At 35.2% G+C, this 26734-nt stretch overlaps 1 protein-coding gene across 1 annotated transcript in view; it reads right to left on the reverse strand.

Annotated features, from left to right (window-relative positions):
- Positions 1 to 509: 509 nt before the first annotated feature.
- Positions 510 to 26734, reverse strand: part of NCKAP5 (NCK associated protein 5) — a 1106193-nt gene continuing 1079968 nt past the window's right edge. Inside the window, exon 18 of the mRNA XM_051985772.1 lies at positions 510 to 1975. Coding sequence (XP_051841732.1) covers positions 1694 to 1975 — 282 coding nt within the window. The 3' untranslated portion in view covers positions 510 to 1693. The remainder of the gene's footprint in view (positions 1976 to 26734) is intronic.

Genomic DNA, 26734 nt, shown 5'->3' on the forward strand with positions numbered 1-26734 from the left:
TTTTATTATTTTTTTTTGGAAACCCCAGGGACATTCGATTTCTCTGGAAATAGCTTTTCGCTTTTCTACTATCCTCCTGGCCCCTCCCTCCCCTCTGTCCATCTCTTGAGGGGGGGGTGACCACAAACCTGTACGCTGATCATTTATTTCCCCATCTGGTATGACCAGCACGTTTTGAATTGGGTTTAAATTACTTTCGTGTAATTTTTCTGAGATAATAGTTCCACGTTTATACCTGGCTCTTTTTTTCTCTGGAGTAATAGTTCCACGTCTACACCTGGTTCTTCTTTTCTCTTCGGCGCCCCCTTTCCCTCCCTCACCCCTTTTATTCCTGGATGGTTAACTCCACTGAGAAACGGAAATGCATTGCGTTATTGGCTCCATTCTTCTCCATCTCTGGAGCAAGATGGCCAGTATTCTTTATGGGATTCATTGTGAGGGCATGGGTGTCATCATTCAAATAGCTCATGTCTGTTCTTAGTAGCCTTTTAAAATCCTTTTAAGCTTACTTCGCTACTGTGTATGAAAAGCCTTTTTATTAAGAAATGAAATGCAAAATAATTTTTAAAAGTCAGAAAGACAAGAAAAATTACACAATTGTCACTTGGGATAAAATCCAAATAGAATAAATTGCACAAATTAACCGAATAACACTGATCATACAATATATTTTTAAAAAATGAACATGTGCTAAAGTAACCACATAGATTCTAGAAATATTTCCATTATACCTAGTTTACAGGTTCATGTACAAAAGCAATTATAAATAGTTCACATCTAGAAAAAATACACATAACCTTTGAAATAGATTTTATCCTTACATATAAACAATCTTTGTAGAAAAAAAAATGGATATGAAAGGTTTTTTTTTAGCACCAATTTTTTTTTTGATTAAAAAAGTATAAATTGAAAATGAGCTGTTTGATTTCTGCAAGCTCAGAACTAACTGAATTGAGATCAAATTGGAGCTGAAGGTAAAAGTAAAAATTGTCATATTCAGAAACAGAAAATAAAAAGAATTTGTTTGGGAAGTTGCAAGATCTTAGAGGTAATACATTATTAGAAACTCACTCCAGACCCCCCTTTTAAGTTTGTGTAGAATATGGATAATTATAGCAACTCAGAGCTTGAATTATTCTAGTAAAAACTTTGAAATTTCACAAAAATCAAAACTTTACCAAATTAATATTTCAAAATGGAAATTACCATGTTGCTTAATGTAGTTTTAGGAGGCTCAGTTTTTTGTTTAAGCAGTGTCCCTACATACAGTTTTCAGACTAGAAGAATAAACTTAAAAAAAATTTCAACTAAAAGTTTTTGTTAATATTAACATCAGCTTAAGGAGGTTAGTAACCTGTTCTTTCAAGAGCATGGCACCAGTTTATTGCTGTCATTTTTTTTTTTTGCTACAAATATAATCTTTTCCCCCAAAATTTACAACTTCTGTACAAGTATTCAAAAAAGTGCAAAATTAAGACTTTTGTGTCCTGTGTATATTTTTCTTTTATCCTCATGCACCACAACAAATGCAGTCTGTCTTTATTGCTGTGTCATGGAAGTAAGCCAGAGAGCAGCCTGCTGTGAATCTTAAAATTTCCGCTGTGTTGTTTCAATAGTATATTTTATTTTTTATTTTATTTTTTCCCAGTTTCTTAAGTGCTCTGTTCACAGCCCACTGGGGGGGAAAAGTCTTTTATACATCATTTGAACCTTGACTTGCACAGGAAGAGAAGCTATCATATAAAGAATCACTTAAAGACTCCAAATTATCTACACCAGGCCTATTGGAGCTCTTTAAAGATGCATCTTCATTTTTCCCTTTTTCTTCCCTTTGTCTTTCAACCTTATTCAGACAGTTCTTCTCTTTTTCTAATAAAATCACACTATTGCTGTTAAGTTTATTGAGAGACTCCAGGGAAATTTTAGATAATCTATTCTCAGAATCTTCTTTTGTTTCTTCAACTTGTTTCAATTTCTGCAATAAAAAAGGGAAAATATTAGAAACATATTTCTTGGGGAAATCAAGTTATATTCTCCAATATTCAATTATTGTCTGGGCAAAGTACAGTTTTAAAGGGATAGATTGCACTTACAAGCCTTTAACTATCTTCTAGCATAATTAGATGTAATAATGAAGTCAATTTTGGGGGATAAATCAGGGCTTTAATCATTTTACTGAGACAAATAGGTCCCAATTTGCAAAACAGTTAAGTGCCACTTAATTTCATTTTAAATGGCTGAATTTGAAATTTGTTCATGTAAATTGCCTTATTTTTCTTACTCAGAGTTTTTGACTTCCTTTCAGTTAATTTTATTGGATAAGTATTTCCACACAAGAAAGGACATTGGATTAGTTCCAAAAGTTAGAAACTTCTGTGTTTTTTTTTTTTAAAGCATAAACTCTATAAAGCTGCCATAAAATTTAGATACATATTCGCTTGTAGAAATAGTGTTTCATTTTCTGTGTCTAATATACCATGTCTGGACTGTATCCTTGTGCTTGCACACATGCACATCTAATTTCTAGACAGATCTCTGTTCAAGTAGTCTCTACAATGTTTCCCCATCCTTTTCAAGATGCAAAGCCCTAAAGAAACCTTGGTGGACAGCATAATAATGAGGTTTTGACAGAGCCCCTATCTTCTTGCAGGTCCTCTTATTTCAGCTAGGGATAATTGTGGAATATAATTGGAGAGTTCTAAGTCTCTATGAAACACTGCCTTTATAAAAACAGTCCCCCTTCAGTGAAATCCTCTAAACTTGAAGGAGATTAGTGACTCAACTTGAATAAAGTCAATTGCCCTTATGGCTCTGGTCTGCAGGGTAGAGAAGTGGGAATGACAAAAGAAATTAATAGGGAATAAGAATCTGGAAGATAGTCCTTACTGCCTCCCTACTACTGCCCCTGCCTCTCCCAGCCCCCATCAACTACATTATTGCTAACCTTCACATAAGGCAAAGGCAAAAGTGAGGATTGAGTTCTAGTGATTAAAATATTTTATAATTAACAAATAGGATTAAAAAATTCTAGCTTAACAATATTGATCACAAATTTGACTACCCTGATCAAAATTTTCCCTTACACAAATCTTTCTATTAATCACTATTACATGGTAAATGCAAGGGAACAATGTAAGGGAAAACTGAACACCAGACATAGAATCCATAATTTCAGGAGGATCTTTTGACTTAGAAAAATGAAAAGTCACCTGATACTTTGCATTTCCTATAAATACAAGGAAAGGGGTATGTGTTGAGAGGGGAAGGAAAGGAGGGATTAGCTTAATCCTTATGATCATACTCAGTATGTGCTGCTTGTTGTAATCCCCTATGTGAACTCATAATGGACAGATTCTGTGACCTTTTTTCTCTCTACTTACTGTGTAGCAAAGAGTAGCCTTTTGACTGACTGCTGTGCTAGAATTGTGTGTCCCTAATTCACTATGGACTAACCATAGTGAATGTACTAAACAATCCAATCTCTTTAATTTTATGGCTACATTTTAGTTAGAAGGATGCAATTCTGTAAGCCTCCAGGTGGGGGAGCCATGAAAATAAATACTTATATGGTATATGATCCTACATTTAGAGCCAAAAAAGAGCTAGTTTATTTCCTTCCCATTTTGCATATGAAAAAAACTGAAGCCTGTAGAAGTAACAAGGACTTGTCTCTGGATATACAAATAATAAATTGTAGAGCTGGGATTTGAAACTCTGCCCTCTGATTCTAAAGTCAATATCCATAGCCTCAAAGAATTCAAGTTGCAAGGGAGCTTGAAAGTCATTTAATTCAAAAATTATTTTACGATAAGGTAACTTCTAGGTCCAGACCTATTAGGTTACTTGCCCAAAGTTACTTTGCTACTAAATGGCCTGGTCTTTGATTATAAATCAAGGTATCTTTACTGAACTACAACAGAGGAAAGGTACTTTTCACAGCATAATGCAGTTCTTCCCACTCAATGGGTCTAATTTTCAGAAGCCCTACCCAATAATGAAATAGTTATATCTGTTTAGTAAGGTGGTATGTTTCTAAAAGAAAAAAAATAGAGCACTGAGGTGGATGATATTTCATTATTCAAACAATATGTGATATTATGGAAAGAGCTAATTTTCTCTCTTAAATGGCTACTTTGAAACTAGAAGCAGAAGTGAAATGAGCAGAACCAGGAGATCATTATATACCTCAACAACGATACTGTTTGAGGATGTATCCTGATGGAAGAGGATCTCTTCGATAAAGAGAGCTTTAATTGATCAAAGATGGACAGAAGCAGCTACACCCAAAGAAAGAACACTGAGAAATGAATATAAACTGCTTTCATTTTTGTTTTTCTTCCCAGGTTATTTATACCTTCTGAATTCAATTCTCCCTGTGCAACAAGAAAACTGTTCGGTTCTGCACACATATGTTGTATCTAGGATATACTGTAACCTATTCAACATGTAAAGGACTGCTTGCCATCTGGGGGAGGGGGTGGAGGGAGGGAGGGGAAAAATCGGAACAGAAGTGAATACAAAGGATAATGCTGCAAAAAAATTACCCTGGCATGAGTTCTATCAATAAAAAGTTATTAAAAAAAAAAGAAACTAGAAGCAGGTTCACAGAATAGATTAGAGAATTACAGGGTAATTATAGAAAAGCAGCTCAGTAATCACAAAGTAACTTCATGTAAAATTTTTAGAGGTCATTCATATCTTTGAATGGGTTTAAAGGACTTTTTATCAAAATGCACATATATCTTTATCAGATGAGTTAGAAAATTCTTGTGCTGGGCCAAATATTTCATTTATAACACTTTACAGTTTTAAAAATATTTTCCTTTCCAATATCTCCTTTAATTCTTTTACTAACCATAGCTTATTAGTACAGGTATTTTTATTCCTATTTTATAGACGAAGACAGTGAGCTTCAAAGAAGTCAAGCTAGTCCTCAGGATTATATAATTTTAAAATGACAGAACTGGGAATTAATATAAGCCTTAGTAAAAAGTTCATTGCTTCTTTTCCTTCCATCACAAAAGAGAAGATATACCTCACTAATCCCTTTAATTGTTCCTTAATATTATTTTCTTCTTATTAGTTCAGTATCTTGCTTGAATAGTTGTGTCTTTTCTTTTATGTATATTCTATTTCTCTCTGGCCTCTGGAAGATTTTTATCTGCCTAAAATAAATTCAGGTCTCCCTTTCCTTCTGTCTTATAGATCTTTCCAACAATTGTCCCAATTTTTCCTTCTTCCATTTGCAAGAAACTTTACAAAATTTATTTATATATGATGCCTCTACTTCTTCATTATCTAATTTTCTTTCAGTGCCATGAAATTAGCGTTCTATTTCTAACGTTTCACTGAAGCTGCTTTATTAAGAGTCTCAAAGTGTCTGATAAGAATATCCAATGGCTTTTGCTTAGTGTCCATGCCCCATGATCTCTATAGCCATTGATACTATTGACCCATCTACTAGATACTTTTTTTGTCCTCCTCTTCATATACATTAGACTTAGTTCATTTTCTATCCCTATAAATACTCCTGCTCTGTCTTCACTAGTTCTCCCTTTGATGTCCTTTATAAAGGTTATTGGTTTCCCAATGGTCTCTATTCTCTTCTGTTTTACATATTGTCACTTGATAGTTTCATTGACATCAATAGTTTGACTACTACTTCTTTGTAAATCATTTTAATGTCCATCTCTAGTTTTGTTTTCTTTTTTTCAGTTCTAGACCATATTCAACTTCCTAAAGATCACTTAGCTAGACATTTCACTAACTGAAATATGCTGTGTCCAAAAATTAGCTCATGGATTTAGATATGGATCATATCTTAAGAATTTATTCCGCTCCTTTCATTTTATAAATAAGGAAATGGGCAATAAAAAGATTGAGTGGCTTGCCCAAGATTATATAGGTCCTAAGTAACTGAATTGTGAATAAAGGTGCCCTGACTCCAAATTCACTATTTACCATTATTATACTCTCCCCATTTAACCTATTTCTCCTTTTTTTCCACTTAGAAACATTTCCTCCCCTCTCTCACCCTCCCCGCTCATAGAAATAGTATTTCTATCTATGACATCAACATTTATCTTTTCTTCTATGATCACAATCCTGGAATTGCTCTTGACTTTTTCTTTCATTTCCCATGCCCAGTCATCAGGTCTGACAGTTCTGCTTTATCTTTCTCTTTCCTCACCTCACCTCATCAAAATTAGAGATGGACATTAAAATGATTTACAAAGAAGTAGTAGTCAAACTATTGATGTCAATGAAACTATCAAGTGACAATATGTAAAACAGAAGAGAATAGACACCATTGGGAAACCAATAACCTTTATAACCAATGTTACCACATCCCAGTTTATTGGCATTTGCTTAGACTATTATTTCCTAATATGTTTCCTCTTCTCCACTCTTTTTACCCTTGTCTCTTCTTTATAGGGCTGGCAAAATGCTTTTTTTTCTTGCATGGAGATTTGGACTGCTCAGTGCCTCCTTATTTATTAGTGAGAAAATTTCAAATTCCTCTACCTGGCCTTCAATATTCTTTACAAGCACCAGGACCACCTTTTCCCCCAGTCTTATTTAATAATTCCCTTCCATGCACTCTTCAATCAAATTTGATTACTACTGTGTGACCCCAGGTATCTACCATTGCTCACAATTTCCTAATCTGAGGATGTACTGTTTTCCTCCCTGTTTACCTGATAAATTCCTACCTACTTCCCCCCCTCTCCCCACCCCATCTTTCTTCAAAACCCAATCAAATGTCATAGTCTTCAGGAAGACTTCCTTGAACTTTCTGGTTAGTAACAATTTCTTGCTAAGGCATCACAGTGTGTTTTTCAATTTTTTAGTAAACTGATCATATAATATTGCACATCACAGCTACCTGTGTTTGTGAATAAGTCCTCTACTATTTTAAAATAATAAAAACTCTATCAAGAAGATCAGATCATAGAAAGACCTTATGTCTTCCTCAGTATCTATGCCTACTAGGTACTTAATAAATATCTGTGATTGCTATGGCTTTTTCTACTACATCCTGATCTGATATGTCATAAGCATTTATTGTAATTATTTTTCCTCTCTAGAATGCTTTCCCCCAACCATTGCTTATTTTTATTCTCCTATTCTTCAAGACATCTCAAATTTTACTTCCTCCTTGAAGCCTTTCAAACTCATACTGATCTTCTATAGCATTTATTGTCTTTACTGCTCAAATTTGTACATCACAATATAGCAATACAACTTTTATTTCCTAATTATTTCATGAATATCTGTTACTTGTGTGTCCAACTGTATTATAAGCTGTATATGGACAGGTACCTACTCTTCTATTCATTTGCATATCCCTCCTACCAATATCACTCATAGTAAAGGATGTGCTCAATAAATAATTATTGATTCTTTAATTAGAATTAATTCTAGTACCAGAAGATACTGCAATGATGGAGCCAGACATTTAACCATTGGCCATTTTATTTCAGACTGTCTTTTGGACTTCCAATCTATTATCCTGTTTCCAAGCATAAACAATGCCCAAACAAAAATTATTAATTCTTTGAAACATGAGATATTTATATTAACACAGATTCAATAATAATATATATTTATATTTGTTCAGACACATGACTTCATTTGTACAGGCAATGTCAAGTCAGCAAACTTCCTCTATCACTATAAATCAGGGTTTATTGTGCTACTTGTAGACATAAAGAGATGCCTGGGAAATGAGATTAAATGAGGTTCTCAGGGTTGCACAATCAATGTTAGAGGTATGACTGTGCTTGATGTCAGCTCTATTCATTATACCATAGTGCCTCTCCTTGACACAAATTGATTTTTTTTTAATACTCCCAAGTTTGGAAAACACTACACACACGTGTGTGTGCTTATGTATGTGTTTATATATGTGTGTGTTCTCATTTGAGTCTTCAAATCTGTCAAAAATCTTCTGAGATTGAGACAATAGATGCTATTGAGGATAGGTATCAATGGAAATAGATATTAGACCTGTGATTTCAATGATTTAGGAAACTCCTAGGTCAGGAAAGTCTTTTTCACCTTCCCTACAATTTGAGAGTTTTAAAGTTGTTGTTTAGTTGTTTAGTTTTTTTTCCCCTTATTCCTTGTGACCCCATTTAGGTTTTTCTTGGCAAATATACTGAAGCGGTTTGCTATTTACTTCTCCAGTTTATTTTACAAATAGAGCAAATGAAATAAGAGTAAAAGATGTGCACACTATCATAGTTGGTGAGCTTGAACCTGAAATTCCAGAATGTCAATCAAAAATGTTTCATCATTTCACATGTCCCATCAACAACATCCAGAATACAATTAGAACCCTAGCTATTCTAGGCACTAGAGAAGGAAGAAGATATGGTTCTTGCCTTTGGGGATCATATAATGCAATAGCTAAAGTAGTGCATATAAAATGCAATTCTATAAGAACACAAATTATAGAAACAAAATCACAAAATATATGCATAATAACTACAGACATAAGGTTTTATATTTTATAGTTAGAAAGCAAACAGAACCTAAAGTTCACAGTAGGGAAGAATAATTAGCTGATTAACACATTAGTTCATTTATAGTTTATGTGAGGAATAATTTATTACTTCAAATGTGACTATATCCTTTGACTATGATTTTTAGAAAAAAAGATAAACCTTTATTCTGCTAAAATGTAGGATAAAGAAATTAAAATCTGATTATGAATGTTAAATACATTATCATACACTAGGTAGGGATTAATGTTTTTAATAAAGGTAAGAGATTTTAGTGGAACAATTGGTTGGGGTTTGTAATGGCAATGTAAACTGGACACTAAATTATGAATTCATTGTTCATTGCTGTACATATTCAACTTCATTCTTTTGAGAAAGTAAGTGCCTATCATTGGACTTGCTAACAAGACTTACTTGTGATATACCCAAAAGAATTGAGAGGATGTTAGTGTGATTAACCTTATTGCAATCAGAGTTGGGGATAAGCAGTAAAGGCTTGTTGGAAGCAATAAATATTGAGAATTTTGAAGGAATGGAAGTGATATCATCACTAGATCTGTGTCCCAAAGAAATTAAAGATAGGGAAAAAAGTTCATATGTAAAGACATTTATAGAAGCTCTTTTTTATTAATAGCTTTTTATTTTTACATGCAAAGATAGTTTTCAACATTCATCCTTGCAAACCCTTGCAGTTTCTTTCTTCTTTTCCTCTCTCCTCTCCTTCCTCCTTTCTCTAGTTCCTCCCACCTTCCCTCCCTCTCTCCTTCCCTCTCTTTCTCCTTCCCTCAATCCATTCTTTCCTTCTTCTCCCTCCCTCCTCTCCCCCCCCCAACCCCTGCAGTGAGCCAGAGTGGGGTAAGGATACTTATTATTTGAAAAAAAAGAGGAAGACATAACTTGATAGAGAAAAGGAGGCAGCTCACAAGAGAAAGTATGTATAGAGGCAGGTAAATGATATATGGATCAGACCCATGATTTTGCTGATATAGAAATTCTGGTGAAAGAAGTCCTTCTGTTAATGGGAAGATACTTTCTTTATAATTCAGAAATCAAGAGAGTTGCTCAGGAAAACTAAGAGATTGAATAGCTGCTTGTCCAGGGTTACATAGTCCCTTTATGTCAGAAGAATGGACTGAACCCAGGTCCTCTAAACTCTAAGGTTGACTCTTTCTTTGCTATACTGATCATGGAGTTGTTTACAAAGGCATGATTAATCAAATCTTGGATATTTGGTTAAACCTAAAGATATGACCTAAGGATGGTCTTCTTTATAATTTACAGATTCCACATACCAGAAAGATAGAACCAGGGAAGAATCATTTATTTTTAACTTCTCTGGGACTGAGGAAGTAGCCAAGAAACAGAGATAAAGTCTCTGCTCTATTTCAAGTTTTACCCTAAATAGTACTGGCAGGGGTAGGCCATTGATAAAAATCAAGGAAGATATAGTGATGGTTGCTTCTCTGTCCTCATTTAATTTCTCTACATTATCATTTATTGCCATGTTGGAGGTGCTGCTCTGAAGATGAGACATTAAAAAATGGAGTAGATGACCTTTGATGACTGCTTAACACCCTTTCATGCTTTTTACAAGACTGTGGCACTAACCCTGGCAACCTAGTCAAATTTCTACTTGGATAATTACTTTCTCCCTGTACTGAAATCCCTTTGTAACCTCAATTGGACACATTATTCTTCACTTGCCCTTCTAAAAAATTAATGTGCAGCAATGGTAATAGAGAACCACTATCTCAGTCCAACCACAGGGTGTAAGATGTGTTTCAGCAATGAGGGAACTCAGTGTTCCCTAGATGGATGGCTTGGGAATTTTTTTTGTCCTAGAGGAGAAAATAAGAATACTTTAATTATCTTTATTAGATGAAATATTTGTTTTCAGACAGGATTTATATCTATGACTATTTTGTTAACTCTTGCACTCCTTTGCTACTCATTGCTCAACTCTGTTATCTCTTTCTGTCAACCCCTCCTCAAAATGGGGGAATATTCTTTATCTGAGATGAAAAACAACCAGAGGAAAAATGACTAAGACTTTTTATGTTTGCCATTATAAAAGTAAGGGTTTCTACCCTTAGCCTACCTAATGTGGTCACATAAAACTAAGACATATATTTGAATCAAAAATCCTTAATCAGTTTGAGAGGAATAATGTGTTGTGATCATTGGATAAGATGATCATGTCCCACAATAAATATTATATAATTCGATGAAAGAATAAACTTTTAGCTCCTTTGGGCCTGTGTTAATAACATAACATAACGTAACAGTCTGGAATTATTATTCCAGCAGAGGTGATGAAAGAACTCCATCCAAGTCCATGAGAGGAAATAGAAGTGCATGTGTGGGAATTGTAAGAGAGAGAGAATGTGTATATTTCTAGATGATTGTGTAAACTAAGGATACCCGTGATAGCCACCAGAAGTTACACCACAGTATGACTAGAGTCAGTGGTAGAATCCATTGTTTCAGTGGACTATCAGAGCAGTAGTAGCTGCCAATAGATGAAATGCCTGCAGATGGAAAGGAATCATGAACCTTTATGGTGGTAACATCACTCATTGTCTTGACTTTTGTCCTGCCACTGGGCTTTGATGATTGGAGGAGAAAGTAAGAGTGATGGCTTTGTGTAGCTTTATCTCCCTTCAATCCTGTTCACTTGAGAGTTAACACATCACTCTTATGATGTCATCAGTCTTTTTCTAGAATGAAGGATGAACAACAAGTATAGTTATGGACCTTTCAAAGGCACCAGTTCTTGGAATCCAGAAGATATCTATACTTAAGGGAAATGATTATATAAAAGAAGAAAAGGATTCTAGTAACCAGGAGCATGGGCCACCACCACCTTAGCCATATGTGTTTCTACATGTGTCATTTTTACTACAAATATAATTTTCCACATTTGAGTCTACTTCCCAAAGTACCTGAGAGAGTGTGCTTCCAGTTTTAAATAGTATTTCAATGAATAAGAAATCACTTATTAAGCATTTAAAATACAAAATATTGTGCTAAATGCTGAACTTATGGCTATAAAATCAATATAATTTTTTCTATCAAGGTTTCACATGCTAAAAAGAGACAAGACACATGAAGTCAAATGAAAAGGGCCCATCATCCTGGTTTATTGTAATTTTCATCAAAAATTCTATGTTTGTGGTATTGAATTATTTAATAGTACCAAGGATTTTGGCAGTGAGATCTTTTTTTTTCTTAGGTTTCCAATATCCATGGTTATTGAAGAAGACCACAGGAGTGGCTTCTTAAATGTCCCTTTCTGCCTTTACTGACTAAAGGCAAAGAACTAGAAACAGAGCCAGGGATTTGGAGGCTCTAGCTGTTTCCAAACATCTTGGGAATAGAGTCTTTATTTCTACCAAAGTCTGGAGTACAGTAGTAGTTGAGACAGTGAAAGTACCTTGACCTACCTGAAACAATTTAAGACATATTGCATGTTTACAAACTGTACATTTGAGTACTGTCAATGATTCTAGCTTATAAGAACCAAGTCATCATACTTTCCCTATCTAATTTACTAGTGTCATTATCAACAAAAGTAAATATATCTGACACTCTCCTGACAAGACAGGATTGGTTGGGAATGTTTTCTTTGGTTACCTTCTCCATCATTCAGAATAATGCACATAATACTCATCTATCTATTTACTTTTTCTCATCACATTTGCGCCTTAAGTGATAATACACTTCTTGCACAGATTGTATGATAAAGAACACATGAGTACTATCTACAGCAAATTCAGCACAAAAACCAACTCCACACTGTGGTATTACAAAATTATATTTGCATTGTAGAGTGATGCATTTCCTGCTGCTTTGATAAGGGCATATATTATATATTATTTTTATTTTTGAAGAAGATGAAAGGAGGAAAAAGATATGTTATATAATTTTCCATAGGAAGCCTCTTTCCAAAAGAAATCACCTAACACATTTTTAATGGTGGACATCATAAAACCTTACCTGAAGGAACTAAATTTTTATAGTGAAATATTATGTGGGTACCTAAAAGCAAGGAAAAAACCCTATGATACAATCCATCAAATCATAAATAGTTATTTAATATGGAATCACTTATAAGTAGACTTCGGGAGACCATTTAGAATTCACAATGTATTATAGTTCCCAGTTTATTAGGCAGTTTACAAGAGCCATGGAACCAAATGGAATTATAAACCAATGTATATCCCAAGAACATACTGATCTATTGTGGACATAATGATGTTAGCTTTACTCATCCTTGAGCCATTCATTCACTAATGCAATTCATATGTCAGGTCTAACATCAGCCCAATGCCTTTGTCTATGGATAAGGTCTATTTTATGGGCACAAGATACATTGCAGCCTCAAATGTGAAGCAGCTTTAAACTGGGACTTACTGATTATGTTTTGTGTCTTCATTTCAAATAGTTGAATTTGTGCCAGAATACTTAGCTCTATATGACTCCTTGGTACCCTCTCTTTGGGAAGCTCTAATCCAGGTGTAGGCACGAATATGTTCACGTACTTGGACATTATAATCACCAAGTTATAGGACTTAGAATGGTCATCTGGTCCATCCAGTCTTAAATCAATTAAGGCAGACTGATCTATTCCATTACAAAAATTCTCTGGAGAAGATTCCACACCAGAATTATTCTAAAGATGCTTTCATGTTTTGGATTTACTAGAAAAATGGCTCTCTTTTATATGATGAACATGATGTCTGCTAAGATACAAAGACATACTATAGTTAGGAGAGCACAAATGGAAATTAGGTACCATTGTATATTCCATTTCTTGGTTCTATCATAATTTATAGTGAGATCTTTGATTCATCACTGTAAAAGTAGACCCTGACTTACTGTGAAGACTTAATTTAGAATTATGCTGCTGCAACCATAGTATTTTGAGGATTCCACTTCCAAGGATCATTGAGATGCTCTCAGGAATCAAGTCTATAAGGTCAAAACTATTTTTATAATAATATCAAGATATTTTATATGTATTAAAATAATTCATCCCTTTCCATGTTTTGTATCTTTTTGCATCATATCTAATATTGTTTTGCATATAGTAGATCCCCTTCATTGTTTTATAAAATATAATACAATTTTTCTTCTAGCTTTCATCTTTCCCTACTGAAAAAAATCACAGAGTATCTCCATTGTTTTATCTGTCTCATTGAAGACAGTGAATGTAAAACCCTGACAAAAACTATTTAGTGATGGCATCAAAATGTATTTTTCAGGCAGCAGAATGAAAAGGGGTTGAGGAGCTGCATTTCAGAATAACTGATATCTGACCATTTATTGCTTTGAATAGAGGGAAGTTTCCTCTTCTTCCCAAAGGCCTTGACCTAAGAATTCCTATCATAGGACTATCCTGATCTGTCTCCTCTAATGGACTGGCAGCCATGCTCTGAACCATCTGTGGTTTTACATGCTCCTCCAGCCCAGCTTGGCCAGGACTAGATAATACAGCAGCTGCCATTGTTCTCTAGAAATCTAATAGGAATGACTATTGCAAGAGGCTTTCTAGAGGGTGAAAAATTATTGAAAAATGCAGCCACATGATAAATGGTATAGACATTGCCTCTGCCCCCTTCCCTTAAATGTTTCTTTCAGCTACTAAACATTGCCTCTCTCTTTCAAGGCAGAGTCTCAGACAGTTGGGAAAGAGTGTTGTCCCAAGTTAGAATGGAAGCCTTATATCAGTGGCATATCTAGGGGTATTAAAACTTATGTCTGTGAGAAGATCATAAAATTATAATCATACACACACCAAGAAATTAAATTGTGGACATACTGAATCAGAACTACTTCATTACAGCAGTCTACCATTGGTCATGTTGATCATTTGTATTCTCCCAAAACACGTATTAGGCAACCTAATGATTCTGTGACAAAACATTCTCTTGGAGTGCACCTAACCTGAGTTAACACTGGTTTATAAAGCTAAGTCAGCCACACACTCCTATAAAAATAAACTTTATTTTTGTCTCACACGTACAGAGCAATTTAGTTTTTAAATTAACGTAAAAGTGAAAGGCGCATTGCTCCCAGTGAAGTATTTCTGCAAAACACAACTGTGTAAAAACAACTCAATTGCTATGAGAATTAAATATGGATCAACAAAATCAATACTTAATTGTGTAACTCAGGGTCTTTCATCTCAGATCCAATCTTTAAGAGGAGGTCCAGGGTATGTTTGCTTTTGATTTTTAAAAAATAATATTTAAAATCTTACTGTCATGCAAAATAGTGCATGAGGCTTTCATATTCCAATTTTCCATAAGTTACTTTGCCTGAAAATTGTCAAGGTCATATTGATCTCCATCTCTTGTTTACATTTAGAAATTCAGTGTCTTTATCAGTCAAGCTGCCTCGTGCTTTGTATTTGCTTTGCACTTATGCCAAACAAACTTTATTGCAAAAATAACACAGCATAATAGGTGTCTCTCTACCTGATATAAATGTTATTTGTATTATAAACCGTCCTTTGGTATATCTCACTATATATATATTGTCTAACAATTATGCAATTCCCCTCCCCTTAATAAAATATATGCTTTGAAAGAGCCATGATTTTGTCTGGCACAGCAAGAAGCATCATGCTTTTGGAGTCTGTTGATAGACAGACAGGTGGGCTTTTCCATTAGAAGCCAGGAAAGAAGCCAGGGGTTGTACATGATGGTTTTAGAGAACCTTAAGCGCATCCCCATTTTATTTACTGAAATGGATGAAAATCGAAGATGAAATGGCAAGTTGCTACAGACAAGAGAGTTGTACAATAGCATCCAGGAGACTAGAGGGGTGAAAGAGAAATCTATGACCCTTTTACATTATGCTGGAGCTAAAAATGTAATGTTTGCACTCTTTTTTTTTTTTAAAGCACAGGTTTTTATATAATAAGTTAAGCCTGCTCTCCCTTTCAGATTGTCAAAAGCCTTCATCCATTTTGGGGACTGAAGGTAAAATAATTCTTGAAATAATGAATCATTTTTCTTTTGCCAGCTTGTCCAGAAATTCCATGATTATTTTGCTGTAGCAGACAATGACCTTCTCAAGGGAGGCCTATCAAACTCTCAAGATAAATAATGAGAAGGTCTCTTCGCCTGCCTCAAGGAAAAACTGCACAGATATAAAATGTTTCTGAAACTACCAATATGTTCATCATTGGATGGGCAATAGTGTGCTCTACCTGAAACCAAATGACATTTGTGTTTTTGTGTCACAGAGGAGAAGAAGTAAGAGTCTTTGGAGGGGAGATACTTAAAGCTTATCCTGAAGAAATTGGAGAAAAGATAGTTCTTAGGTAGTAGAGCCCATTTTAAACTTCCTCCCTTGTAAGTTAATTACCTAAAATTACTGAAGCTCATTAATGTGGACTTTCTGAGGTTTATTTCCAGCAATTTGGAAAAAACACAACTTTGATGTGCTAAATTCCAAAAAGTTAGTCCTTCTTGTACTTAGTAGTCTAATAATTAGTTCTTAAACAGAAAGAAATTCCAGAAAACAAAAAAGAGAAGGAAAGGAAAAAGGAAGGATCCTTGATACAGTCAAACCTAGGAATTAATATATTTTTCCTGGTTGTTTCAAATGGCAATATAGGGGCAAGGATAGAGAAGCAATCTCAAAAGTAATCAGAACGCAAATGATACAGGGTTTTATAGATCAAATTGAAAACTGTCAGCACCGTCCTAAAAAAAAAAATTCAGCAATATACAAGATAGGCATCACACACATTATTTAGCGCACCAACAGAAAATTCAAAAAGAACTTCAGGCCCCTAAGAGCAATATTTACAAAGATACAAATTCTTTTTATGTTTCTTAGATACTATTCATGAATTTTCTAGTACCCCCATATTTTTACCTTCTTTAGTTTTCTTTGAGAAAACCAAGTTGCCAGACCAATATGTATCATATTGTGTGGCATCATCCTCCACTCTCATAAAGTTTTTCTTCCTCCCTCCCTTCTTCTCTCCCTTCCTCCCTCCCTTCCTCCCTCCCTTCCTTCCTTCCTCCCTTCCTTCTTCCCTCTCTTCCTCCCTTCCTTCCTCCCTCCCTTCCTTCTTCCCTCTCTTCCTCCCTCCCTTTCTCCCTCCTTTCTTCTTCCCTTTCTTCCTCCCTCCCTCCTTCCTTCTTCCTTCTCTTCCTCCCTCCCTCTCTTCCTTCCCTTCTTCCTCCCTTCCTTTTTCCTCCCTTCTTCCCTCCCTTCCTTCCTTTCTTCCTTCCTTCCTCCCTTCCTTTCTTCCTCCCTTCCTCCCTTCCTCTCTTTCTTCCTCCCTTCCTTCCCTTCTTTCTCTCTTTTTCTCTTTCTTTCTTCTACCTATCTACCCATATACATAAGATATATACACATATGCAAATACACAAAAACACATATCCACATATATACATACATGTATGTAGAGAGATATAAGTGCTTGTGTTTGCCATATTGTCTCTGGAAGGGACTGAATTGAGAAGAAAGTACTTGCCACTTTTTAATCAGTAAGAAAGATAATGGGATATTTGTGGTACAATATTCTTTGACTATCTTAAAAAATAAAAGATATACTTATTCTGGGGTGGCTTATATTTTATTTTATTTAAAATTAGATTGATAAACTAATAAACATTAATCAAGAATTCATTAAGTGTCAAAACTATACTAAGCAATGGGGATTTAAAAAAATATTTTTAAAAAGGCTTGCCATTGAGGTTCTTGTAACATGTAAATATCATATACAAATAAATAATATGTAGAGTAAATAGGAAATATTCTACTGAGGGAAGGCACTAGAATTAAGAGGGATTCTTTCTGAAGAAGTTATTTAATTAATTTAAGAAAATTTGGAACATGCTGGATTGAGGTGGAATTGAGAGAGAGCATGCCATGCATGTGGGGCAGCCATTGAAAATGCCTTAAGTTTAGAGATGAAGAGTCTTATTTGAAGAAAAGTAAGAAGAAAAGTATTAAAGAAAAGTGAATAACAGAATATTTGGTGGGCTGTTCTAGAAAGGTAAAGGAGCAGGTTATCAAGAACTCTGAATATCAAACAGAGCATTAAAAATTTGATATCGAAGATAATAGTAAGCCCCTGGAGTTTGTTGAGTAAAGGGGTGACACAGCCAGACTTTTGCATTAAGATGACCACTTTGGCAGCTGAGTGGAAGACAAACTGGAGTTGAAAGGGACTTGTGGCAGGCAGACCCACCAGCAGGCTACTCTAATAGACTAGGTGTGCAATAATGAGGGCCTGCACCAGCCTAATGATGTTGTAAGAGGTGATAAGGGGGCATGTATGAGAGATATTACATTCTTGGCAAAAGATTGGACATAAGGTGGAGGAGTGAGAATGAGGAGTCAAGAATGATACTAAGGTTGGAAACCCTGGGAAACTGGGAGGTTGATGGTGCCCCTGATAATACAAAGGAAGTTTGGAATGGTTCCTGAGCAAAGATAAAGAATTAGGTTTTGGATCCCGAGAATTTAAGTTATTTACATGATATTCAGTTTGAGATATCTAATAGATACCAGAGTCATCACAGAGGTTATTTATTAAACCTGGATAATTAGATTTAAGAATCATCAGCATAAAAATAGTATTTGAATGCATGGGAGCTAATGAGACCACCAAGTGAAACAGTATATATAGAAAGGATAAGAGGGTGGAGGATGGAGCTCTGTAGGACAATCATAGTTAGATGATGTGATTCCTATAAAGACCCAGCAAAGGAAATTCAGATAGAGCAATCCAGATAGATATGAGGAGAACCAGGAAATGAAAACCCAGGGAAAATAAAATATAAAGAAGATGACAAGAACACTTTGATATTGTCAAAGACTGCAAAGGTCAAGAAGGATAAAGATTGAAAAAAGGCTATTGTATTTGCCAATTAAGAAATCATTAGTAATTTGAAGAGAGCAATATTGGTTGAATGATGATGGAAGCTGGACTGTAGGGAGCTAAGAGAACAAGAGGCAAGGAAGCGAAGGCATCATCTATAGAGTGCCTTCCCAAGGAGTTTAGCCACAAAGAAGCAGAAAAGTATGGAATGATGGTTAGCAGAGAGGGATGACTCAAAGGAGGGTTTTTTGAAATGAATAATACTAGGGAATGTTTATAGACAGGAGAGAAGCAGCCAGTAGACAAAGAGAGATTTAAGATTAGTGAAAGAGTGAAGATAATAGCTGGGGAAATCTCTTTAACAAATCATCTTTTAATAAGATAAAATGGGATCATATGTGTGTGTGTGTGTGTGTGTGTGTGTGTGTGTGTGTGTGTTAAGCTTGACAAGAAGGGCCATCTCTTCATATGAAATAGGGAAGAAAGAGGAGATAGTCGTAGAAGACATTTGAGTGATATAAGATAAAGAGAAGGGAAGGAGAAGGAGCTTTTGTTGGATGGCCTCAAATTTATTCAGCATGAGGTAAGGTTCTAAGTTGAAAGGATGGGGGGAAAGGGAGCCATGAGAAGTTTGAAGAGGGATGGGAAAGTTTGAAAATTTTCAGGGGGCAATGCTGGAGATTCTGGAAGATCTAGTAGTTATAGTGAGTAACCTGGTCTGATCCAGCAGAATGAAAAAGTTTTAAAGTTTGTAAGAAATCTGAACTGAAGTCTATTATCTTGACCTCTGCCTCTGAAAAGAATTAGAGTTCCAATTTGTCAAATGCTAAGTAGGGCTGTTTTTTTTCTTTTTCTCAAAAATGTCATATACAGTCCAATGGCAATAAGAAAATTTGAATTCCTTTAAATCTACAGAAATCTTTGCTTAAGCATTTATGAACGAATTCTGTCCTAAGTACTCCTGATATTTCAGAAGCACTTAAAAAACACTATAAAGCCATTTGACTTATTCTTCCCTGCCCCTATCTCTTTAACCATCATCCCCACATCTTAGGAGATTTATAAGGAAGAAGATTTATGGACACACACACACACACACACACACACACACACACACACTACACACCCATGGCTCTCCCATAAAAAGGATGAAGGAAGCTTATTGTAAGTAAAGCAAAAAAAAAAAAATTACCCCTTACACCATTTTTCTAAGTACATTTCAGCCTCTTTGCCTATGTCAATAAAGATCTCATACTATAAGTCATCTAGAAAATAAATGCTATGAAGGATTTTACATTTTATGTGGTCTGAATATGATTAGTGATTAGTCTTGGTAGTTTTGGTCACATGGGGATAGTAATCAAGGTTTCTCTACAGCAGCTCTGTAACAATTGAAAAACACTCCACTGGCTCACATCCCATACAATGATGGGATATTAACTGAAAATCTAATTAATCTGTGAATGAATTATGGCCTAAGAAATATACTGTTTTATAATCAATTTTAAGTGAGTTCCTAACAGAAGATAAGATGAAGAAAAAGCTGTAAAATTACCAGAGGTTGATAAATTCTGTTTACTATGACTGATGATTTTTAGGTGGATAATTTTACAATCAATCAAACTTTTGTCAGTTCAAAAATCATGCTTCCCAACGTATGCTATAAATTAATTTTTAAATTTACATATTTATTAAAAATCATATTGAAAACAGCAGGAAGTAGGCCCTGTTTGAATAATAAAAGAACTTGTTATTCTACTAGAAACCAAAAAAAAAAACTCTTAAAAAGATTTTATTTTCTGGTAATAATCATACAAATTGCTATCTGAATTAGTTAAGTAAACAATTTATTATTCACCCAAAGATATTGACAGAGGAAGATAAAAGTTTCCACATTCATACTTTTTAAAAATGACATATAACCTGTTCCCCTAAGCCCATAAGAACACACAAACAAACATACATTAGAGGCATAATTAAAGCTTTTAGCAGAGCCTCTGTCATAAGGAACATTTTTGGTTGTATTATGGTAGTGTTTTCTGAGCCCTTAAAAGACAAAGAATGTAAGGAATCCTCAGCCACGTATTTAGAAGCCAGTCACTTAAAAGTGAAATCGTTGTTGTTGTTGGGTGAATGTCTACCACCACCACCCCTACCACTACCACATCAGTAACTTGGTTTAATTTCCCTTCAAGAATAAAAGACTTTGGACCCCACATTATAGCCCAACCCAGATGTTATCATAGGAAACAGCTGTCAGTGGGTCTGATCAGATTGTTAGGTGGTATCTCCAGAGTATTTAGAGATAGGAAGGGCATAAGGTTGTAATTAAATGATGATATTAAATTGGACCACAGCTGGGCAGACATGGCTACACAATCTAAATTAATCACATAATGGGCTGTCAGCTCAAGATTTTGCCCCTGAGATATGACCCATCTGGATTACTCTACAGAGAAGATGGAAGAGCCAAAAGGAAAGAAAAGTTGAATGATTCTCTATGCATCTTCAGTAGTGGAATTCAAAGACAGAGTAGATCTTCCTCAATGCTAACACAAGAAAATAGTTATTTTAAGGTCCACCATAGCTTTCTCAGGAGGAGAGAGGAAAGTGAGAAATCATATAGTTCACAAATTTCTATCCAACTCTTTTCCTTACCCAGAGAATCTGCTCCAGGTTTTTGAAATGATTCACAAAATCAAACAAAACTAAAAGAAAATTTTGATCCAATGGTGAAAGAGATCATTTGATGAATAATGTGTCACATTCCCTTAGTATATACACTAATGTCTTAGTATAAGTAATAGAGGACAGAGATTATCTCACCATTACTGCATATACCTCCTACCTCCTCCTTCCTGTATTTTTACTAGCGCAGCACTGAGATGCTTTTAGCTCTCCTGAGGAAGCTGAGAGATCCAAAGACAGGAGAGACTGTGAAAAATGGAAGAACACTGTATATAACCATGGAAGGAGGAATGAACTTCAGAAAGGAAAATGGATACGATTTCAGGAGGCTGCTCTTAAGCTTCATTTAATTCCTATGTCTACTAACAGAAGGTTTCCCTTGTGTGGTCCAGGTGATAAATTTTTGGACTTTCAGGCCGTGGTGCCTCTCAAGCCTAGAGGTTTTGTCTTGATAGACAAATCATTATACATTTTCTGTTCTCCAGCTCTCAGCACTGTGTTGATAAGACTAAGAAAAGGTGAAAGACTAGAAGCACAGGAGCAGGTAGTTTTGGGAAATGGAAGCTGGAGTGTGTGATTCTCATTTTAATTCCTTTCATTTACCTTATATCCTGCTTTAAGTAAGTTGTTTTTTGCTGTACTGTTATGGCACATATTTAATTCTTGGTAGATCAGAAAGAGGTCTTCTGGAAAATGGAGACTTGTAAGCAGTGGTTTTGAATATATTCCTATATACTAGGAATTTGAATATGGCATTGTTGTGTGACAAACATCCACTGTTAGACGACATAGGACTGGACCTGTGTATTCATTAATTTTGGAAATTCCTGGATGAGGACCTATTACTAATCATCTATTAATCTTTTATTAATGCACCTTGACACACCTTGACCACTTAAAATCTTGAGTGTTGGTTAGAGAACTGAAGTTAAATGACTTGTCCAAGTCTTCTTGGCTTCAAGATCAGTTCTCTGTTCACTGGTTCACAAGGTTTCTCTGTATGATATGTACATCAATATATCTTATTCATGCAAAATATATGTCATACTATATAGATATTTATACTCAGAATAATATGCTACTACTTTAGTTACTACATAGACAGTTGTATGGATCATATTGCTTTAGTGGTGAATTTTACAGTTTAATGTTCTACAATGCTTTGTTAGATGCATGGTGTGCCATTTCCTTCATATATGTGTATATAATAGGTCACATTGCTTTAGTCTGTGCAGTGTATAAAACATTTTTTAAACACTGAGTAGCATTGACAACTATTTAGTTGTCCCCATTAGGTTGAGGAATTCATCCCATTTCCCCTAATACCTTTCTAATTAAATGAATTTACATGAATAAAATGAAATCCCATTGAGAATTAAGATTTTGCTTATGAGTGGGGGACTTGGTAGATAGTGTCATTACCTAAATTAATTAAGTTGATGAAGGAACTCTTTAGTATGAAATGTCAGCTCCAGTGGCTCTCCATTTTTTCCAAGGCATTTTGAAAATTTCTTCCATCCCATGTTCTGTCAACAGAATTCTGGATCTAGAATTGGAAAGGACCTTAAATATAATCTAGTTCAACATTGTAATTTTCCTTATGTGGAAACTGAGGCCCATAGAAGTTACATAATTGTCTCAATGCACAGGTATTAAGTGGGAGAACTGAGTTGAATCAACTGATTCCAAATCTAATGATTTTTTTTCCATAGTACCGTGTTACTATTATATAGATTCTGCATGTTCTTTTAATAACTTCAATTGACCCTTACTATACAGCTATCACTGGAAGCTCAAGGGATGGGAAGGTAATTTGCATCACAGAAATTTATTTTGCTGATATTTGTGGTAATCGGCCTCCTAATTTCACCATCCTGGCTTTTCAAGCTTTTCAAGCTTGCCCAGGTTCTTGGTTTCCAGTTACTGTCTTTACCCCTTAGCTTTGTCCTGAGAACCTCTGAATTATTTTTTGGAGTCTATAGTCTTTTGCCTGGGAGAAGATTTTCCCACGGGCCTGGTGATTTCCCTAATTACTGGCATGTGTTATTGTATTCACCAACAGTCTGCTACCCATCTATATAACCTGCCCCAAATAATGGCCAAGCTATTTGCCTCCCTGAAAATCTCCTAGTAGAGAGTTCCAAAGACACTGGAGCTGCAGGATAATTACAGCCAATCTTTGAGGAAATGGCTATGTTCTGAAGTATATTTGCCAGTTGGCAGAAAGCAAACTCCTGGCCCTGAAAACAGCAAGAATCATCTGTCTTTGTTACTGGCAGCCATGTAACTCCAAACTATAAGTCAAAGGAATTATCAGGAGTCCTAGTCCAATGGAAGTTGTTTATGAGTTTTCACCTCTAGGGGATCCTCAAGGATTGGACCTAGGTAACCCTAATAGTTGCAATCATCCCTTCTGAGTATGTGACCTGAAGCTACTCACTAGAACATAAATAATGGCTCCATCTTGAATATTGGAGAGGGATTGATCACAAGAAAGTTTACCTATCTGTTGCAAAGTGTTTGGTGAAATCACTCTGGCTGTCCTTATGGGAAAAGATGTAGCCTAGATGAAAGTATTATTAGGTAGTTATGAAACTCATTTAATGATTAAGCCCAATGTATAGATATGAATGACTGATTTATGAATTAGTTGCAACCAACTTGAACTCAATTGTGAAATTTTCAGTGTGAGCATTTAGACTTCAGAAATAAACAAATACTACAAATTAAAATGTGCTTCTTTGTTTTGTTGATGATCTAGACTTAAGAAAGTGATGGAGAAAATGCTAGTAATAAATTTCAAATTGAAAAAGCATGTGGTGATTGAATTTTTTGGTAAGGGAAGAGCTAGTTGTTAATCATTTATCAGAACATGCTTGGATTCAATATCAACATGTTATGAGGTAACTAATGGACTGGACCAGGGATCTTATCTTAGTCCTTTGTGACTGAACATATTTTATCATTGACTTATATAAATGTTTAGATGATATATTTATCAGATTTGTAGATGACTCAAAGCTAGAAGACCCAGCTAACATGCTTGATAACAAAAGCTATATTCAAAGATCTTGTAGGACTAGAATATGGGACTGAATAAAGTAAGACGAAAGTTAAAAGGGATATATGTAAAAGTTGTATACTTTAAAAAAATTACCTTTTAAAATTAAGATTAGAGAAGCATGACTAGTCTTCTATTAAGCTGAAGCAAAACAAAACAAAACAAAACAACAACAAAAAAAACTACGTTCCTCATCCAGGATTCTTCATCCTGGTTGTGATTATATTCCCAGGCAACCTCATCCCCAGGAAACCCATCATCTGATGAGATTGCATCAACTTTGGTACTCAAATCTTATCAATACACTCAGTACCCTCTGTGCCTTTATTTGGAGGAATGAAAAGTAGGGAAAAGAACTCCCAAAGCCTCCATTTAAAGAGGACTTCTAGGCTAACAACCCTTCATTTCCTACTAGTTGTACTACTTGGATTAGACTCCTTCTCCCTGTACATTCTTTGCCCTTTCCCAGTTCTCTTTTTTAGCTTTTCTCTGCGTACTATCTTCTTCATTAGATTGTAAATTCCTTGAGAGCAGGGACTCTCTATCTTTTTACTAATTGTATCCTTAGCACATCATCTGGCACACTGTAGCATTTAATAAATATTGATTGAATGGGTTTGTATCCCCAGAACATATATAGGGCCTGATACACAGTACAAGCTTATGAAATGTTTATTGACTGACTTGTAAACTGTGAGCTCATTATAAGTCAATGTCAATGATGTGAGATGGCACTCAAGAAAGCCAAAACCATTCTTATACTATATTAAATAAGGCATTGCAGCCAGGATAGTGGAGGACAATCCCATTGCACTTTACCAAGATCAGTTCAAATCTGAAACACTGTATATGGAAAACACATTTTTAAAACAGACATAAATAAGGTGGAGAATATCCAGAGAAAAACAATTAAGATATTGAAAGACTTCATCATCCTACATAATAATATTATTATTAATAATAAAGTAACTGATATAGAATGCTTTCAGGTATTCAAATACTTGATGTATATTTGAACTTCAATGACCCCATGAAAGTAGCTTCTAGAGTTATTATTATTTACCTGTTCTAGATCAGCTATCTGGATCTCAGGAAGATAAAGAAACTTGTCACATAGCTAGTAAGATTAGGGGTAGGGCATGGTTGTATGTCTAGAACCATCCATATTCTTCTAGAGGCCCTACTGATGGAAAGGGAAAATGTTTGTTCTGGAAAACATCAGAATTAAAAAGAGATGATAATAGTCAAAATTTTTGGACTTTTATTTAGAAGAGTTTCAGATGGGCAGATGTTACTGAGAGGAAAATTTAGTCTTGATAGAGAGAAAAATTTACTGACAATTTGAATTATTTGAAAAAATGGAATGGAATAGAATCTCTTCATAGGCAAGCGGATTTCTTTGCCTGCAATCTTCAAAGAAAAGACTGGATAAACACTTACCAGATGTGTTACAGAAGGGATTATTATTCAAGAATGGGTTAGATCATATGTCTCTAAAGTTTTTTTTTCAACTCAAATTTTTGTGATTTTGTGATATATTCAGATCCATAGACCTAGTTAACATTTGAATACCATTCTTCTTGTTATTAGAATAGATTTCCCTCCCTTATAACCTTCCATTCTTGATTCTTGACTTTTTGCTCTTGCTCCATTTTCTCTCTTAGCTCCACTCTTAATTATTTGGACTTTCCTCCCTCTTTTCCAGCTGCCTCTTGTCTTCTTGTATCATTCCTTTCCCTTTCCCCACTTTTGAGATCTCTTTTATATATTGTTTTACCCTATTAGAATGTAATCTCTTTGAGGGTAGGAACTGTTTGTTTTTGCTTTAATTTTCACTCCCAGAATTTCGAACTATTTCTAGCACAGAACAATGATTTAATAAACGTATGCTCTCTTCTCTTCCTTCCCTCTTTGTCTCTTTCTTTCTCTTTTCCTTTTTCCCTTTTTCTCTCTCTCCCTCTCTTCCCCATCTTCCCTCATTCCCTCTCTCTGTTTCTCTTCCTCTTCTCCCCTTCCCTCCATCTATCTTTGCTGGACTGTCTCTCTTGATTTTGTCTTTCTCTCTCCCACCTCCATAACACAATCTGCCTCAAAATTACTTTGATTAACACTCATGCTTTGGATCTCTGTCTCTCTCTGTCTCTCTCTCTCTCTCTCTCTCTCTCTCTCTCTCTCTCTCTCTCTCTCTCTCTCTCTCTCCCTCCCTCTAAAAGAAAATTTTTCCTCAGGCTCAATGGCTGCCTGAATTGCAGTCATCTACAACCTGACAGAAGACTTGTCAGATTCCCTTCTATGCTATGACTAAGCTGACATCCTAGTGCCAGGTTGGTATAGGGAATGATTACAGAGAATGATTGCAGAGATAGTTAAAAACAAAAGAAAACAAAACAAAACAAAGCATAAAGCTTTGGAAAATAACTGTGATTCAGACAAGTGGTCACATTTCCAGTAATTCCTCCATTTGGGCTTCTGAATCTTCTAAAGACTTCCCTAGCTCAGAATCTCTTGGTAACATATTGTTCTTCTTGCATCAGGCTTTGGATCTTGATGCTCTACAGACAATTCTGATATAAACTCACCCTGAATTTATGATTTATATTTGTTTCATCTCTTTAGTTGAATCCCACA

Source organism: Antechinus flavipes, chromosome 3 (genome assembly GCF_016432865.1).
Source record: "Antechinus flavipes isolate AdamAnt ecotype Samford, QLD, Australia chromosome 3, AdamAnt_v2, whole genome shotgun sequence".
Classification (NCBI taxonomy): Eukaryota; Metazoa; Chordata; class Mammalia; order Dasyuromorphia; family Dasyuridae; genus Antechinus; species Antechinus flavipes.